Genomic DNA, 18,741 nt, shown 5'->3' on the forward strand with positions numbered 1-18,741 from the left:
GGTGCTCTGGGGCTAAAAGCATCCTCTTTCACAGTTGTCACATAAAGGGGAGCAGGCAGTGAGCACCCAGGCTTCCTCTGAAGCAATGAAAAAGCAGGGGAGAAAGGGACACACCAAGAGGATGATGGGGAGTTCCCTGGGGCAAGAGAGGTGAGCCTCCTACCCAGGGAAGGTGAGGGGTTGAGGGGCACCAAACACAGACAGTTCAAATTTCAAGACCAGCTTCTCTATTTGTGGAAACCATCAAACCCTCCCAAACCCACCCCAGGAAGAAGGACGAAAAAAACCAAAATGTGGGCGAACCCAGCCCCTCTCCCTGTTCTCAGCCTTAACGTGGACAGGAAAGAGACAGAATCACCATTCCATCCTCTGCAGGATCTAACTTCAAAAATCTTGCGCACAGAGTAGGGAGGCAAGGGGCCTACTGAAAACTGGGACACCAGTTTTTGCAGGCTTAAAAACAGATCAATTTTACGCTAAAGTTTAAAATGAAACACGTTCCTGTTTGGGAAAAGAATTTCATTAGGAGGAAAATATAATATAAAAATACCCATTTAGAAAGAATACGCTATTAATTCTTAGCACTCTATGCAGAAGGGAAAATTGCATTTTTATCTAAATGGTTTTTCTGCATAAGCCATTTACAATATTCTTTGCCTCTCTATAATAGGCCCCGCTACCATTAGTAGTGGGACGACCAGGCTGAGGGCTGAAATCGCCCTCAAACACATTTAATACATAACCCCTGAAATCTATTCCAACAGGGACCTCAGCAAACAGGCCCGGCATTCCTTTTTTTAAGGAAGAAATAAATATTGCTGAGGGGGTTGGGAGTGGTGTGCTGATGGGAGAGAAAGGGACAAGATGGTTTAAGTTAAAAGCAAGCGCTCTGGGTCCCTTTAGCCAGCTTTAAAATTGCAACTGATTTTTGGCTGCATGATTGCAACCATTTGACTGCCTGCGTGTGTATCCACCCCAAACACACACACACACACACACACTCACTCACTCACTCACGGGTTTCCATCAAACAAGCAAACAAGGAAAGATGAAATTCAGGATATGAAAACAAACTATTTTTAAACACTAAAGCAAACACACCAAGATAGCAATACTGCTATTTTCCCATTAAACTAAGTTTCTCTCAATTTGAAAAGTGAGAATAATCTAAACAATACTTCCAAACAAACTGCAGGGAGCTTGGGTGTTGCGGCCTCCGACGGCTTTAACAATGGAAAAATCCCCTCCGTAGAGAAGCAAAAACACAGGCGGGAATGGGGCCGGTCGGTTTTGCCACGTACTGCCACGTCCCACCACGTCCCACCAAACGGGTTACCCCAACAGTAGCACGTGACTGAATGCCCAGTGGTCTCCAACTTCAAAATGCAATACTTCTTCTTCTTTCCAAAAAGTTGTTTTTTGTTTTTTTAAAAAAAAGTCTTCCAGCTCTTTCTCTCTTGGATTTCCAAAATAACTACTTACTTAATACCAAATGTCGGGGAGCTAAATTAATTTATTAAGGAAATGCAAGGGCTGTGATGGACACCGAGCGTGGGGCCCCCTGTGATTTCGCTGCCATGAGCCAGAACGCCTTGGGCCGCTCTCTTCCGGCAAAGCTTAGTCCATAAATTCTCCCTTTCAAACCAGGAGCCCAGAAATGTCATAATTATAGCTGATACAGGTAACAGGTGTGCCCCTCTGTTCCTCCCACCTCTGCCCCCGCCTTCCAGACAAGCTGCTGGAAGATTTAGTGGTCTAGCCAGGGGTGTCGTAATTACCGGAAACGATTCTGGTTTTAAGGGTTAGATAAAGACCCTCTCCAAATGTAAGGCCAGACCGATGTCCATTAGACTTTAACGGGCCCACATAAAAAAAGAAATTGTATCCTCATCTCTCCAAATGCCTGTTTTCCCAGTGCTTCAAGTTCATTTCAGGCTGGCTCAGCGCCGAAAATACTCCTGTCCAGCCCTTGCTCTGCAAAGGCAAGGACTCAGTAGAAACTGATGTTCAAGGAATTAAGCAACTGGGGAGGGGAGGGTGGCTCAGGAAACCCATTTGCTCTACAACTGTTAAGCCAAAATCTGTCTTTTAAAAAATAATAATAAAAGTGGAATTTTAACCCATCATCCAGAGACAGAGAGACAGGAAGGCTGGAGGGAGCCCAGGAAGAAAGGGAGGGGGTGTACCCAGCGATGCCTGGATAAAGAGCCCGCACCATCAAGAATGACACACTCTCCCCTTCTGAGACTCGGTGTTGGGAAAGGCCAAAGCTGCAGGCTGTTTTGCTCTGGTTTTCTTTTTCCCAGCTTTCGAGACTTACGCATACTTATTCTTCCTTCTTTGAAAGTCAAATCACGCATTTCCTTAAAAGTTACGCGCGCGCGCGCGCACACACACACACGCACACACACACACAAACACCCAGCACCACCGTTTGTCAAGGAGCAGCATGGAAGGTGCCCCAGAGAGGTTTAAGATTCTTTACTCTTCGTCTGTGCTCAGCTCCCAGTCAATTAAGAATTAATGCTTGAAAACTTTCCGGGGACCAAGACACCAGAAGGAAGCCGATGGATGTTCTTTGGCCGTCTCCAAGGTTCTGGGGGGCTGAGTTTGTTGGATTGGGCTTTTCCTCCCTCCTCCCAGACAAGTGATGCTTGGAGGGGCCTCGCCCTCCCTTCCTGTCCTGAGGAAGTGGTGGGAACCTCAACTGGGGGCCTTTATTCCGTGACGGCCAAGGGGGCCCATTAGTGCACACAGTCACACACACACACATACACACACACAGTTCTAATCCCGGCAAAATGCTTCACACACACTGAGCACAAAATAAATGCTTATTAACTAAACTGACCCCAAATAGTGAAATGTACAAGTAAATTAATCACGCCTCTCCTGGAGGCCTAACAGGATTACAAATTCGGCAAAAATTGACCACACGGAGATCAATAAGCTTCTACTTAAAACTGAACAGGGCCAAAACTTTGCATGAGCTGCTTCTTGGGGAAAAAATTAATTTATTTTTTCCTTTCTTATTAAGACTTCTCAGGCCTGTGTGTGTTCATGTGTGTGTGTGTGCGCTCATGTGTATACTCGAGTAGGGGTGCGCATGCCTGCATGCACAAGCAGAAACCGGCAAAAGGCATCCAGAGCTTTATGCCCAGACAATTTAGAAATAGTCACGGCATAAGGATCGTGAAATTGCTCCTGTTTAAAAAAGCCATATTTTGGTCCACAGCCTCCCGTCCCTCAAATACTAAACAACCACCAAAAGTTACATCGCAGGAGATGAAAATGGTCAATTTGCTTTGAGCCAATTAGGCCTGCTGATGGCTGGACCGTGGGTCCCCTGAAGGGGAGGAAAGTGAACCTCTAATTCATCCAGCTCCTTTCCACACTTGGCTTATCTCGAGTCAGGGAAATCTTCTTCTTGCTGAATTTGTCATTTACTTGCCTTCCCTTTTTGCCTACCATTCAGAAAATGGAAAAAAATGTATGTATTGTGTGGGAGGGCACTGCTTGCGTTTTAAGACAGTGGGACCTGCCTGCAAGTTCTGTAATAGGCAAGATTATCCCTAAAGAGGCTCAGTGCTGGGAGAGAAGCATCAGTGGTCACTTTACGGGGTCATCAGGGAAAAGGTCACTCATTTTTCCCACCCCCATCGTCCCTCTTTTATGGAAAGATCTGGGTACATCTGTGAAACTCGATGCTTCCACAGCAGGCCTCGTGGGACCAGCTTCTCTGCAGGAAAAGTTAGCCACAGCCACATTACGAGGCTCGATCCACCCAGGGCCCATCTGGGTCTTCATCCCCACGCCCCGGCCCCGCATAGCTAGCTTGGCCACCAACTACACAGAAAGGGGCTCTGACTGCTAAGAGACCCATGACGTGGTCATCCGCCCCAGGCTGGGTTCCCCACATCTATTTCCCCCATACATCTGCGGTCACGTGGAAGCCCCAGGCCCAGCAGGGAGAGCTGAGCCAAGAACTTTCTGTCCTTTATGATGGCCAACACCAGCCCCCAAGCAATTCCCTCACTCCCAGCCTCGCCGGGGAGGTGTTACTATAAATGACTTCCACACTTACAAATTATTTTCCACTCCTAAACCCCGTGTCGGTAAATAACATTTCGACTCATAGAGACACACTTCTCCCCTCTCCATCCATCCCTTGATCACCTGCCCCCGCCCCTGGAGAAAATAAACTGCACCCCCATCTCCATCCAGTCTTCCTAACTGGGGCTGTTTCTCTCTCTGCCTTCCGGCTCAGAGGAAAGGACAGAGTGTCCACATCAGGACTCAGGCCCTTGAATTTCAAGGACTTTTCCAACAGCCCATGCGGTCAGGGTAGAACCCGCTTACTTCCCAGTGAACTCTCAACCAAGCCTGGCTTTCTCTGGAAGGCTGAGCTCTGGGATTTCAAAGCAGGCTATGTTTTCTGCCGACTTCCCCAGCCCTTCTCTGATCATAAGATGGTCCCTCAGAAGTATTTTATTCCTGGTGGTCGTTGCCAATCACTCGACGATACTTGTGTTCCCAGATCCAAGGGCATCTGAAAAACACTGCTTCATGGTAACTTTAAAGGGTCATATCTTTTCCACATCTCACCCTGCCCTCGATGATTGGATGAACAGGGGGCAGGGTGTGTGTGTGTTGTGTACAAGTGCGTGTGCATGTGTGTGTATGTGTGTGTGTCTCCTCTCATTGCAGGAGCTCCCAAATACGACCAGGAGCACCACCAATGGGGCTCTCAAACTGGAGGCAGACAGATTCCTTCAGTCATACCAGGCAAAGCCAGCTGTGTCAGAAAGGCCCAAGCCCACCCCATTCCAGTGAAAGTGTTGACCCAAGCTCTGAGAGCAAATGAAACCTTCGTGTCCAAACACTCTTTAAATTATCATCAGCAATTAGAAGGGAAAACTTATTTTAAGTCCTCAGATTGCATCTCTGGGCCACTTAGTTCTCACAAGATGGTCTGCTGGAAGAGGGAGCAGGGTGGGGTAAGGCCCAGAAGGGTCTCAGCACCCAAGTTAGTCCGCATCTCCTCTGAAGGCATGACAATGTCGTCTGTTTCTGAGTCACCCTGGAGGGGGGTTTTGACACGTGCAGGATAAAAACAAGAGCCGGTTCCCTCCAACTTTCCAAAGACCATCCGCGTCAGTGGGCCCCAAAGATGCCTTCACAGAAGGGTCTCCTTGTTTTCCTAAATCATTTTCCAACACACCTAATTCACTTAAACTGAACACTAGCAGAGGTAAGTCACACTGAGACCCAGAAAATCAGAGATCTCTCCCAAGAATCAGAATCCCAGGGCCAATCATTCCATGAAGGGTCCAAGATCTTCCACAGAGATGTCAAAGACAGGAAGAAGACAGAGCCTTTGGGTCACACAATCCATCCTACCAGCTACAGAGGAAGTGGGGCGAGCTGAGTTCGCTGGACCCCTAAGCTTTAATGCTCAGAACGTAAAAACCTGCTTCCCCCCTACCATGTGAGTTTGTTGGGATGTTTATTGGAGGTTCCCCCTCTTTGGAGAAAAGTCTATTCCACATAAGATGTTCCTTCTGGGACATTCAGAGAGCCAATTTGTTATCATGAATGTGCTAAGACCTCCAAACTGTTTAAATTCAATTGCCGTTATGTTTAAAGGGCATTTGGGTCCTTATGATGATGCATAAATTGTGAAAGGATCAGCACACGACCACTATAAAGTTCTCCCTCTGATCTTGCTTGGCGAGGATGCAGGGGTGATGAAAACCTACCAGTTTTCTCAGCCAAGAAGGAAAATGAGAATTTGGGATGCTGGGGCTATGATGGACCCCCCAGTAGTAGGTATCAGGGATGCCAGTTTGAAGTGGCCTTGTGGGGCCAAAACTTGAAGCTATCAGGGCCCAGAAAGAGCCCCTTGGATTTCATGGTGCTGGGAAGCCTCTCCGCCACTCTGCACCCCATGTCCTTTCTGGGCAAACATCATGTTGGGAGCAGACCCTCCACTTGCTTCTCAAACCTCAGAGGCCGCTGATTAAAATGCAAGCCAGCAAACAAAGCAGGCCTCGGAGTCCTGCAATAATTACCCCCCCGTGAGAATGATGGCTCTCAAACGCCCCTCCTCATTCGAGTATATTAAACTTAACTCTGCCTTTCCATCCCGGTCACAAAATAAGTTGGGGGTTCTGGGCCCCTGAAGTGCACATCCATGGGGTAGCTTCTTACCCACACCCTAAAGTCACTGATGGCCCCGTGAGGCTGCGTGTGGATGTGTGTTGTCGTGTCACTGGAAGACGGCAGAAAATGATCAGGGCCACCTCGGCACTGGGCGACCCGTCCAGCAAAACGTGATGTGCCAGGGTCCCAGAACCATCTCTTCCTTCCGGTCCCATTCATGAGCTGAGGAGACCATCGGCTGAGCTGTTGTGCACCAGGACACAGAGGGTCCCTGGAGGCAAAGCTGTGACTAATTCAAAAGCCCACCGTCCTCTCCGCCAAGTCGTTGGTACCAAAAGATTACAATAAAGGAGAGGAATTTCCATAAATGAGAAGCAGCGCCCGCTTCCCACAGCTGGGAGGGGGCGTGGGGGAGGGGTGGGTGGGCACCGATTCAAAGATTCCTCTCCCGGCTGTAGAGTGGTGTTAGCTGAACTCAGACAGAGAGACACCTCCACGCGCAAAACTCAGCAAGGGGCGACGTACATCTGCTACTGAAATACTCCAGATCAAAGTCACCCCCAGCCCAGGAGGCCCGGGAGGCCGAGATTTCATAATTAGGATCTTCAAAATCCTCCTCTATTTTTAGGACTTGCGCTCATTCAGTCCTTTACAGAATCAGAACCTGTCAGCTAAGGCCAAAGAGACTGAAGGTTTAGTTTCTCTCCCTGCCACCGCACGCCCCCCAACTCTGCTTTCAGAAAGCAGATTAATGGTAAACTAAAGGAGTAGCTGGATGATTTGATGGAAATACACTTGGCCATGCATATGTATATGTGCGTACGCTGGGGTGGGGTGAGGGGTTTGGTGGGGGGGGGCTCCTTCCCACGCTGAATTGCATGGGCCCTGCTCTCCTCCTGTGGGCTGCAGATAGACCCAGACCGGACATCGCACCTCAGCCACACCCTTTCAAGCCAGCCCCCAGACCACTTTGCTGGGCCCCAGGGTGTACCAGAAGGCAAGGAAACTTGAAAATTTTTCCCCAAATGTCTCTCTTCTCAATCATGCACTCATGTATGTATCAACATGTCCGCCACTAGCAATCAAAACCCACACTCAAATCTGTCCACCCAAGACACGCCTAAAAATAGACATCATCCTAAAACAAACACATCGATGGGCAAGTCAAAATCTGACTTGAGTCAAAACGATGAAGCTGGATTATTCCAGCCCTTCCAGACTGAAGACTTGGGTGGAACAAGCAGAGGGGCATCAAGGGAAGAATATAAGGTACACCCACTAGTTACAGGGGACCCCCCCCCCAATAGATTCAGGTCCCCTCTGGCACAAGAGGTTTGGTGTTTTTATACTGCAGTGTGCTTGGGAGGCCTACTTGCCCTTACACACTCCCGGGACATTTGATCCTATTACATAAAGCTATCGACTTTTAATCTCTAAAATTAACCAAACCGAGGCAAATACAGTATTCCTAACTAGAAATATTTATCTCCTAAATGCTTTCGGCAAAGCATATCACTCCCTGGGCAAAGAACACGACCCAAGGTTATTGTCACTCAAGTGGACAGAAAGGTGATTTTGCTAAAGCTTCCAGCATAGTGTGAGTTCAGGAGATCCTGTGAAATCCCAAGGATACACTCAAGTTTGCCCTTCCAGCGTGGGAAGAATTTCCCTCCTCTAATTTCACCTGATCCTCCTGGACTGTTTATTAAAGATGTATATTTTATATCAGCAGAGAGTATCAAGTAACTTCTTGGCAAGGGCAGCCATATTTTCAGGACCTATTAAGATTTTGGGGGGAAATTTAAATACCTCTGTCAGGCAAACAAAATCATATCAGGAATCACAGAATTTCATTTCTAGAAAGAGAAATTAGATTAACCAACCCTCACTCCTTTCCTAGAAATCTCAATAAAATAGAAGTACATTGCAACAGTCTCTTACTTCTGGTCTGAAGGGGCCTCACAAGAAATCTAAATGAATTTAGATTTAAATTAAGAAAGCTAAAGAAAGCAATCCTGAGAAAATGCCTTCCAATCTACAAATATTGTGTATATACATATATATATATATATATATATATATATATATAGGAGAATATATAAGTATATATTACATATAAGAAGGCAGAGGCTATTTAAAATCAAAACAGCCAGAAAAATCCAGAGGCAGAAACCATAAGTTCAACACCAATAAGCTTCAGGGCCTTAGAAATCCTTGTCCTTTATTAATATTTAGTAGAAATGTATAATTGCAGATGTGTGCTAGGTGGGGATTTTATGTCAGGATGCGGGCAAAGAAGACTGGTTTATTACAACCATGAAATATTGAACAAGCACCAAAGAAGAGTAGCAGTATGTCCCAGACTAGCCAGGGAGCAGGCAGACCCAGACCGTCAGCTGCACAAAGGGGGCTCCTATCTGTTTACATTACCCCTGATTAACACCTGCGAAGTTTTGGGTTACATCTTCCGGATGCTGCAAAAGTCACATGAAGGCATGCAACCCGTGCTGGGTGATTTTGGGGGGAAACAGGAGTGCGAGGCTCCGTGCCTTCCCAAAACCACTTTGAGGGAGCCTTAAAAATTCTCTCCACGGTGTAAGGAGTGAGGGAAATGACTCAGAAAAACAGCACTAGGAGCCCTCGCGCTCTTAACCCAAGCCTGCCCCATGTCTAAGGAAATTCAATGTTCAAATCCTGCCTAACTAGTATTTCTTAGCACTGCTTACTGTGCTCCGACTGAAACACTGAGAGAAGCATGAAATTCCAAAAATTTCTCCCGCATCACTGTAAAAATATCATACCTCCAAAAAGGGCAGAATTGCATGCAAAAGTGTATACAGAGACCTCTCCCTTTTCACTGTGTTAAAGAGTGTTTCTAGACATCTCCAGATTTCAAGATAGAGAACAACCAACGGAATAGAAGTTTGGCAATGGTAAACTTATTACGGGAATACAGTTAATTCAAGTTTTGAAAATTGTAAGGGGCTGGGGGAGTGTGGGGGACATACTTTTTTAGGCTTAATATCCTTTATCTACAAACTATCATTATTTCTCCTTCTCTGTTTTGAAATTCCTCCATAGCTACACAGCCATTACAAAGATAGGTGGATGATTTTGCAAACTAATTTCAAATTTATGTGATCCTCACTGACTTAATAGATATCTGAATAGACCCAAACTCAGGCTGGTTTTTTGGTCGGTTTTTTTTTTACCCCTTTGCACAACCTCACCCTTCCCCCACCTCAACTTTGTGCAAACAGAATCTCATGATGAGACATAGAGTTTTATGATATAAGAGTTGTTTGGCGGGTTAAGAAGTCAGAGGAAGCATAATTTGGAGAGGCTTACTTTCCTGGTTAAAAAAAAAATCATCATCACATGTGATTCTGGCCTAGACTTTGTGAGAAGTGTTACTTGCCAGTAGAGTTCCCTCCCCTCCAAAGGACATCTAAACCCCATAAGACAATCCGGGCACGTCCCAGTGGCTACACAGCTTGTGCAGTTCTAAAGACTTACTCGTTCTCTCCAACCTGAGCACGATCATTTTGTTAAAGACCGACTAGTATTTTGTCATCGGAGCGAAGAATTTCAGAAACAGTGTTAATATTTAATCACATTAGTACTAGCGTGTTTTATGGCGTGACAAAATAAAATATCATTGCAAAATTGGGCTTTGCCTGAAAGGCGGGGGGCAGGCGGTCAAAGAAAGTGCTCGCTGGGGCTGGAACCTGGGGAAGGTATATTCAAAGCTGCTTCATGGCTGATGGGACCCTGGGCATGTGTTTATGGAAAAGCAGGACGCTTTCCTTTCAATTCTTTTCTTCTCAACTCTACTTCAAAGTGGTGCACTTCACTCTGATTTTCAGCCAGGGCACTCGGGGGCCCGTTGAAGGCTCTGTGTACCTATTTATACAACATGTGCAGATGGAGCTGCAGGGTGTTATCATAATGAAAAGTTTAATCATCCTTATTTACTACCAGTAAGGGAGCAGGAATCATATGCAGATACCTTATAAAGCCTTAACTAGCAGCCCCAAGGCTGTAGAAGCTGCGGGTGACCTCAATTCGGGGCTTTATCTAGGAAACTGTCCTTCCCACATCACAGAGTGGAAAACAAAGGAGGTCAAGTGGGTGTCCCTGCCGAGGCTTCTAAGGCGGCCAGCCCCGAAGCGGGTCCCTGGAGGAAGTTTCCGTCTCCCGTATGCAGGGGAGGGCTGAGTTTAGTATACAGGGGAAATCAACCCCAAAGTGACTAGCATCTGTTTCCAAAAAAATATTTTCCTTCGTCTGACTGTGATAATGAAACGAACAAAACAAAACATTTCTTTACTGACATTTCTTCATTCACAGTCTGCATTTTTTTTCTGCAGAGGACATTAGTCAGACTGGGAAGGGAACAGTGCAATACCTTAAAAAAAATCTCTTTAAAACCACCCAATTCCTCTGCACCTAAGGCTCTTCAAAAGACTTGCAGGCAAAGCGCTACTGGTTTTTCTTTATTAATTCTCTAAATCGTGGGGTTTTTTTTTCTTTTTAACTCTTCTCACCCCATTTTGGCCAATGTGGTCTTAATTACTGTGGGGGCGGGGGGGGGAATGGGAGAAGGGGGGAGGGGGAGGGGCAGCCAGACCAAGTCAGGTAGAAGTGACAGGGGCTGGGATTTGTGCTAACCAGTTATTGATCGGCAGGCCCGAGATGTTGTGTACAAGAAAATAAAAGAGAAGGGGGGCAGAGGAAACAGGATGCTGGGTCCAACTCCATTTTAAAAAGGGGGGGGCGGGGAAGGGAGAGGCAGCGGAGGGTCCCAAACTAACCAATTTATGGCCTTGCCTGGGAGAAGCCTGGAGAATGCTGATGCTGGCCGCAGCGTCTGCTGTGCATGCTAAACATCCAGCTTCAAATGAGAGAGCGGCGCCCGGGCTGGGCAGTAGGCGAACAAAGAGAAAAGCAGCAAGGCCGCATTCATGAATTAGAAAACCCAAGCGGGAAAGCTACCCGGGACAGGCAGGCTTGAAAGCCCGGAGTTCTGAGCCACCCAACTCCTGCCGCACTTCTCCTCCTCCTCCTCCCGCCCTCATCCCCTTCTCCTAAAACCTACCATCACCTTAACCCTGGGTCAAGAGATGGCAAGATGCAGGATGTGGACTAGGAAAACTAAGGCAGAGGAAAAGAACCTTAAGAGAAGTCGAGGATGGGGGATGTATTTTTTTAAGACACGGTTAAATCGCCAGCTACTGACTCCATGGTAATATTCAGCCTGGTGAAACCAAGGAAATTCAGTGAGTATTTAAAAGAAAAAGGTAGGAATTGTGGGGGGGGGGTGAGGTAGGAAATGATGTTACGTAAAAAGGCCCCATTAAAAAATAAAATGGATAGCTACCGCAGCCCAGTCGTGTTTAGGTTAAAAAAAAAAAACTATTATTATTTTAACGGCAATGGTGGTCCATTTACTGACCCCCACCCCACCCTCCTTAAAGGCCTCCAGGCCTGGTGGGGAAAGAGTGCTTAGAATGCAAAGGAGAACTGGGACCGGACATCTGTCACCAAAGCCAGGAGAGATATTGACAAACGCGGGTCCTTTGTGTCTTAAGAATATATATCCATATCCCCATACACAAATGATGCCCTGGCCGATTGGTCTGGTCTCTGCCAAGTAGACCCCACTCCAGCCCCGGCCCCCCCATCAAATGTCAAGGAGGTGCACTCTGAAGACTGCCTGCCTCCTACCATCCCGACAGGTCTCCAGTTTTTCAATGAAACTCTAATAGTTAAGAAGAGACAAAACAGTTATTCATTAGGAACAAAGGTCAAATTAGGCGTTGCCTCTGAATGATGCTGCAGACACCAGAACTGGTAACTTTTTTTTCCCAAAGATGCTGGCACACAGAAGGGAACTCAAGCTGTAGGTTGGCTGACTAGGAAAAGGTGGGGAGGCATTAACACAACTTCCCAGGTGTCCTGCCAGGAAGGGGGGGCGGGGTGGCACGCAACTCCTGAAAAGTGGAACGAGCCTGAATGTTGAAGGTGAGGAGGGGGTCTGAGTGTGAAAGGGAAGGGGCCTAGTGCTCTGGGCACCCAGTAACTCAGCTAAAACTTGAGGGGGTGGGGCTCTACAATAATCCCCAAATGGCTGCCACCTAAGTTGTTACCACCCTCTGGAACCAGAATCTACCTGGCAGCACCTGGGGGGAGGGAAGGGGTCTGCCCACAGAGCCCTAGGTGTAACCAAAGGAAGGGTACCCAGCTCTGAGCTGGGCATAAGGAAGGCCCTGCACCCTCCTGACCCCAAGGGACCCTCCCCTTTCATGGAGCCTTCAAGGCAGAAGCTAAGGCCTGCAATGGGGGCGGGCCGGGTATCCACCAGGTGAGAAGGGAACAGGGAATGAGTGCATATACCTTCTTTGCTGTTGGGGTTCTGGGGTTTGGCCTTCTCCCAGGGTGCCAGCGTCTTGTCCTCATCTGCGCCGTCCACCAAAGCCTTGTCGGCCGGCAGGTACCAGGTGGCGCTGTGCTCTGCCATCAGCGAGTCCAGATCGATGGTGCTCATGGCGCTCTTGACGGCCTCGGAGCAGCAGCTGCCCAGCTCGCTGTCACCATTCTGCGCACCAGAAGCCCCCACAGCACACTCACCCTTCTTGCCACCCTTGAGCCCCAGGGGCTGGTCCTCAGAGATGCTGAACTGCTGCCTCTGCAGCTGGATCTGTGCCTGGAGGATCTCCAGGGGGTGGATCTCGTCAGGCGGCGGTGCACCGCTGCTGCTCGTTGGGGTCCGGACCTGCTCCAGGCCCGGCGTGCCGGGATGGCCCGTGCCCCCGCCGCCGTAGCTGTCGGGGGTGGAGGTAGAGGTAGACAAGATGCCCAGGCCAAGTGGGGCTGGGGGCGCCTTCGGTCCATGTTCCCCGGCGCCCAACCCGCGGGGAGGGAGTTTGGGCGAGCCTGTCACCAGAGGGCTCCTACTCGCTTTGGCCAGGGCTGGGGGGTTGTCGGAGCTGGATGACACCTCGTCCTCATTGGCGTAGCTCGTGCTCACCTCGTCCGAGGCGAACTCGCCCGCGTGCGGGGAACTACCATCCGACTTTGCCCCACCGTCCAGGGACGCCATGAGGTCCGGCTGGTCCCCCAGGAGCAGCTCGGCCCCCTTCCCCCACGAAGGCGACGTGAGCGCCTTCTCATGAGGCGTAGGCGCCCCGCGCGCCTCGCCTGTGGAGCTTCCCCCGACGGCTGCGCCTGGCGCCTGCTGTTGCCCTGGGCTCACTCCAGGCGCACCCCCGCTGTCCGGCGCTGCTGAGTACTTGTCGAAGAAGGTGCCGGGGCTCACGTGACCACTGTCCCTTTTTCTGCGACCCCGTCCCCGGCCGCCGCCCCCGGGAACCGGCTTGCCGTCGTTCCCCGATGTTGATTCCAGGGTGTAGTTGGGGGAGAGGCTGGTGCCATCTCCCTGGGCGGGCGGATTGGGCGGCCCAGAGGCTTTGGAGCCGCTGCTACTGGTCCCCGACTGGCCTCCGGGCCCCGGGGCCCCAGGAGCAGTCCCTCCTGGGAAGTAATCCGAGCCCGGGTTGCTGGCCATGGCCGCGCCGTCGGTCTCGTTCTGGCTCAGTTTCCTCTTGCCCTCGGGCGGGTTCTTCTTGTTGAAGGTAACGTTGAGGTTGGGGGCCCCGAGGCTGGCGATCATGTTCTGGCAGGCGGTGGAGAGTGCAGCCAGGCAACTCTGGCCGAACAGGTTGTCCTTGGAGCTGGGCTTGTTGAAGGAGCCCAGCGAGAGAGCGCCCAGCTTACTGGCCGAGGTGCGCTGGCTGGGCTGGAAATCAGGCTGCGGCGGGTATGCGCCCCCGCCGCCGCCGCCGCCGCCCGTGCTGCCGCCGCCCCCGCCCGCGCTCGGGGGCGAGTTCACGCCTGGGCCGCTGTGCGGCGTGGCCTGCCGGTTCGCTGCGCCGAACGGGAAGCCAGGCTGGCCCCCGAGCGTGGGCGCTGTGAAATCGGGCGGCTGGGGCCGGCGCTCGGAGGGAGCGCTGGGCAGCCCCACCCCAGCCCCGGGCGACTGCAGCTGCCCCAGGCTGGCCAGGCTGCCCCCGAACTGCAGGCCAGGGGAGGGCAGCGCGGGCACGTGGCCCTCTCCGGGCATCCTCAGCGGCTCCTGCAGAGAGCCCCGGAACAGCACCCCCGAGCCACCGGGCGGAGGGGGCGGCGCCAGTCCGGGGTCGTGCGGGCCGCAGTCAGTGGGCAGGCCTGAACCTCCCATCCTGCGGGGCAGCAAGTCACCCGGCGGCGGGTGCGGACCTGGGAACCATGCACTCTCCTGCGCCAAGTGCTGAGCCTGCTGCTCGAACGTGCCCAGGCGCCCGGCGCCCGCGCCGCCGCTTTCGCGCTCAAAGTTCGGCTGGGCCAAGCCGCCCACTGGGCCGCTGTGCACCAGGCCGCCCTGGCCCACGTCCCCAGGGTGGCCTAGCTGGGCCAGGTTGGGCTGGCGCAGCCGCTGCTGCTGATTCCGCGACGCCATCTGCTTGATCATGAGGGCCGCGTTTTGGCGTTGCTGCTGTTGCTGCTGCTGCTGTTGCTGCTGCTGCTGCTGCTGCTGCTGCTGCTGCTGCTGCAGGGACTGGTGGTCTGGGGCCGGATGCTGCAGGGGTGGCCCCGAGGGGAAGCTGTCGGGCACAGGCGGCGTGAACTCGCCGGGTAGGCCGGAATAGGCGGAGGGCGAGAGGTGGTTGTCCAGAGCGCCGTTGTGCATGCTGCCGTTCCACGAAGCGCAGCGATCCACTCCCGCGCTGCCCGGGAAGTCAAAGCGCGGCCTCTTGGCCACATTCATGTAGGGGGGTGCGTCGAAATGCTGCAGCCGCTGGTTGGGCGTCTGCTGCGGAGGAGGGTGCTGCATGTTGAATACAGGCTCAGAATAAGGGTGCATGCTCCGGTTCTCCAGCCGATGGATGGGGTACTCGAACTGCGCGTGTTGGCTGGGCAGCATGGGGCCCCCGTCCTGCAAGCCGCCGCTGGGCGTGCCCGCCTCGCCCTGCTGGGGACGCGGGAGCGCAGGCGGACACGAATTTTGCCGGACCAGAAGCCCAGGCGGCGGCGGCGGCGGCGGCGGCTGTTGCTGCTGCTGCGGAGGCGGCGGCGGCGGCTGCTGCGGGGGTTGCTGCGGAGGCGGCGGCGGGGCCTGCTGGGGAGGCTGCATTAACGGGTGCCTGGAGCCTACTGCAGGCTCCAGACCCACGGGCATCTTGCGGGTCCCGCCGAACCTCTCGAAGAACACTCCGTGCTGCTGCTGCTGCTGCTGGGCGTGCATTTTGGACAAGCCCACCATGCCTGCAGCTCTAGGCATGGCCGAGGCACCCGGGAAAGAGCCCCCGGGAACCTGACGACCCGCTGCATAATGAGGCAGCTGCCCCTCAGAATCAGAGGGGGAAAACATGTCGAAATGTCCCGAGGGCGGCTCGCCCGGGTAATTGTATTCCAGCGAGTCGACGGCTCCTTGGTTCGCCACCCTCCGGGGCTCCAGACTGTGGGAATCGGAGCCACTGGAGGCGGGCAGGCCATGGAAGGAGGCGGCTCGGTTAGGGCTCTGGTCCAGCGGCAAGCATGGGGCAGGCACGGCGTGGCCTGAGGCGCCCGAACTGTGGAAGTCTGGGAGGTTCCCAGGTCGCTGCGGACCGAAGCTCTCCGGCCCCTGGCTCTCCGCCAGGTGATCATAACCCTCGGCGAAGGGCGGCTGGCTGCCCAGGCCGCCGGCCGCGCCGCCGTAGCCGAGCAGACGACCCCCGTGCAGGCACGAGGCCCCAGGATCCGACCCGCCGAAGTTGCCCCCGAAGTGGGGGTGATGCTGGTGGGGGTGGTGGCCTCCCGGGTGGCCGTGGTGCGGCTGTTGGCCTCCAAAGAATCCGTGCACCGGCTGCGCCTGCAGCCCCCCCGCGTGCAACTCCGAGTGGCCGCGCGCGTGAAAGCCGTAAGGCTCCATGTTCATGCCCAAGATCGGGGATTCGCCCAGCCCGCTCATGGCAGGGTCCACGGGGCCAGGGGGTCCCCCCGCGTGGAAAGCCGGGGCCTTAAAGTGGGCGTTCATGCTTAGTCCGGCCTCGTTAAAGTTCCTCTCGCCCTGGCCAGCGTTCCTGCTGTTGATCTGGGGCTCGAATTGGTCCAGCCCAAACATACTTGGCGGGGGGCGGGGAGATCAATAGGGCATGACAGCCTGCTCTCCGCGGCGCGCCTCCGGCCAGCTACTCGTTCCGGCCCTGGGTTGGGCGCTCCGGGACGCTCAGCAGCGCGGGGGCGCAGCGCGCACCGCCACCTCCCCTGGCTTGTGAAGGCTGGGGGTTATCAGCTCCTCTCCCGAAGCTCTCGCTCTGCCCGACGCGGGCCTCTCACATCTTGCGGCGCCGCGGGGCCTCCAGGAGCCGTGTTGGGGGGCCCATGCCCTGGGACGTTAGCACAGCCGCGGGTGGATTTGCGAGGAGGGGACGGAGCTGCGGGTGACTGAAGACAAAAAGTTAAGTGGGGGGAAGGAGGCGGGAAGGAGGGAGGAAAAGCAGAGCAATCACCTTCTTAAGTCCGATCGGTTTGGGTGGGGAGCCCCTGGACGCTGCCTGAAGCCTCCCGGAGTCCGTGGCGGAGCTGCTAAGGGGCCAAGCAGGGAGACCCTTCAAAGCCGTGGCTGGCGCCGGGGCAAAGACCGAGCGGTCCCTCCCCCCTCCCCCCGGAGTCCCCGCGCTCCGCAGCCCGAGCCTCAGCCAAGCAGGATCCGCTCGCACAGTCCCCGTCGGCCCGAGCAAGCGGCTACTGTTTCTTCAGTGTGTCGGAGGACTGGAGGCTCCGCTCTGCATCACCGGTGCCGGTCCCAGAGCCGAGAGCTCAGCGGGACTGAGGAGGCGGCGGGCGCCCGGGGTTGAAACCGAGGGTTGGTGGAAGGCGCGGCTCCCCTGTTCCGCGGCGGGTGCGCTGCACCCCGGCGCGCCGCTTCGCGGCCACGTCCGCCGCCTGACGCTTCTGTCCTCTGCTGTTAGGTCTCTGAGTTCGCAGGGATCTCCGCGCCCCGTTCCAGGCGCGGGCGGGCAGCAAGACGAGGGGTTGGGTCGCTCCAAGGCTAGGGTTCCCTGCCTCCGCGCCGAGGTGCTTCGCAAGTCGCCCTCGGACCCAGGGAGGGGGGCGTACGCTGGTTGGGGGCCACGCTGGGCTAGCAGGCTAAGGCTTTCCGGCTGCGCTCTCGGAGCCCGGAATGGGAGGGAGGCGGGGGCAGCTCTGGGGGGGTCCGCGCACCCCTCTCCTGGCTGGCGGGGGGGCTCTGCGTGGGGCGTTCCGAGGGTCTCGGCTCCCCTCTCTGTGTCTGCCTCTCGCCCAGAGCCGGGAGAAGCAGCAACAAGTTTTGCATTTCAGCAATCAATTTCAGCCATTACATTTGCACCAATCAGCGCAGCCCGAGCTCCGGGCCCGGGGCGGGGCCCGCTTTTAAGGTGGTCCTGGGTGCTGACTGCTGAGGCCCCCACCACGAACCCGCACTTCGCCAGCTCGGGGTTCCCCAGCGCCGGTCAGCCTCGGGGTCCGGTGCCAGTGCGCTGCGGGCGCACCCTGGCCTCCTCGCGCATCGGTCTGGAGAGGGCGCAGGCAGAGAATGGCGGGAGCTTGGCTTTGTTCACCCCCCTTCCCATTCACCACAGTTCCCAACTCCCCACCCCCAACTGAAGTGAGACCTGCGGTGTGAGTAAGGGGCGGGGAGCTGGGCGGTAAGCGGTGCGGGGCGCTCAGACAATGGGGTCGCCAGGCAAAGATACTGGGCTCACCGCGGAAAGTCGTTAAGTGTCGACTGCGCTTCAGCTGGAGCGAACCCTCGGCTCTCCACCGCTGTCTGATTACTTGTCGCACCCAAGTTAGCCGGCCCTCGGATTTTCCTGGAGGTGAAAGCAGACGGGGAACCCTGAAGTTAGGGATCTCCTCCTTCACTAGGGCGCGCACAATTGTTTCCTATCCCCACTGTCTAGAGTTCCTGGTTCTCGGTGGCCGGCTTCCGCCCGGAGGAACCATAACCACTGGGCCACTTTATGGGGGGCATATCGGAGGAGCCCAGCGCCAGAGCGGCGAGGCAGTTAGGAGCCCCGAGAAGACCAGCGCGCAGAGGGCCACACTGGCCGGCCGAGTCACCCTAGTTCAGGCACCCCGGTCAAGGCCCAGGCCCTCTTGGGGCGCGAGGTTGGCCTCCTTAAGAGATCAATTAAACTGAAGAGCCCAAAGAACGGAATTGGGTTGTGATACTAAAATCAATAGGAGTAATTTAATACCTGCCCTGCTCTTTATGAAATATTTATCCCAATAATCTTAGTTAAAATGTTTAGATCTTCCTGATCCCCACTGAGTCTGCAATCTATCTTGCAATTAGAAGTTGGGAGTTAGAGGTGATGGAGGGTAGAGGAAGTATTTATTCTCTGTGCCTGCATGTGTGTATTTTCCTCCCTAAAGCGTTTGTACGGGAGGAAGGGGGAGCAGGCTTTTAATTTTCCTTGCCATAAAATAGCACGAGGCGATCTTGCTAGCAGACCAGCATTCTTAGGAGAAGGGGAGTAAAAGGAACTTTCTTTGAAGTGCCCCTGATATCGC

The 18,741-nt window shown here is 53.7% G+C and overlaps 1 protein-coding gene across 1 annotated transcript in view; it reads right to left on the reverse strand.

The window, feature by feature from the left end:
* Positions 1-16,753, reverse strand: part of MN1 (MN1 proto-oncogene, transcriptional regulator) — a 46,317-nt gene extending 29,564 nt beyond the window's left edge. Inside the window, exon 1 of the mRNA XM_082640170.1 lies at positions 12,559-16,753. Within this exon, the coding sequence (XP_082496296.1) occupies positions 12,559-16,306 (3,748 nt within the window). The 5' untranslated portion in view covers positions 16,307-16,753. The remainder of the gene's footprint in view (positions 1-12,558) is intronic.
* Between the last annotated feature and the right edge of the window lie 1,988 nt (positions 16,754-18,741).

The sequence above is a fragment of the Mesoplodon mirus genome, assembly GCF_964341445.2.
Source record: "Mesoplodon mirus genome assembly, chromosome: 13".
Taxonomy (NCBI): domain Eukaryota; kingdom Metazoa; phylum Chordata; class Mammalia; order Artiodactyla; family Ziphiidae; genus Mesoplodon; species Mesoplodon mirus.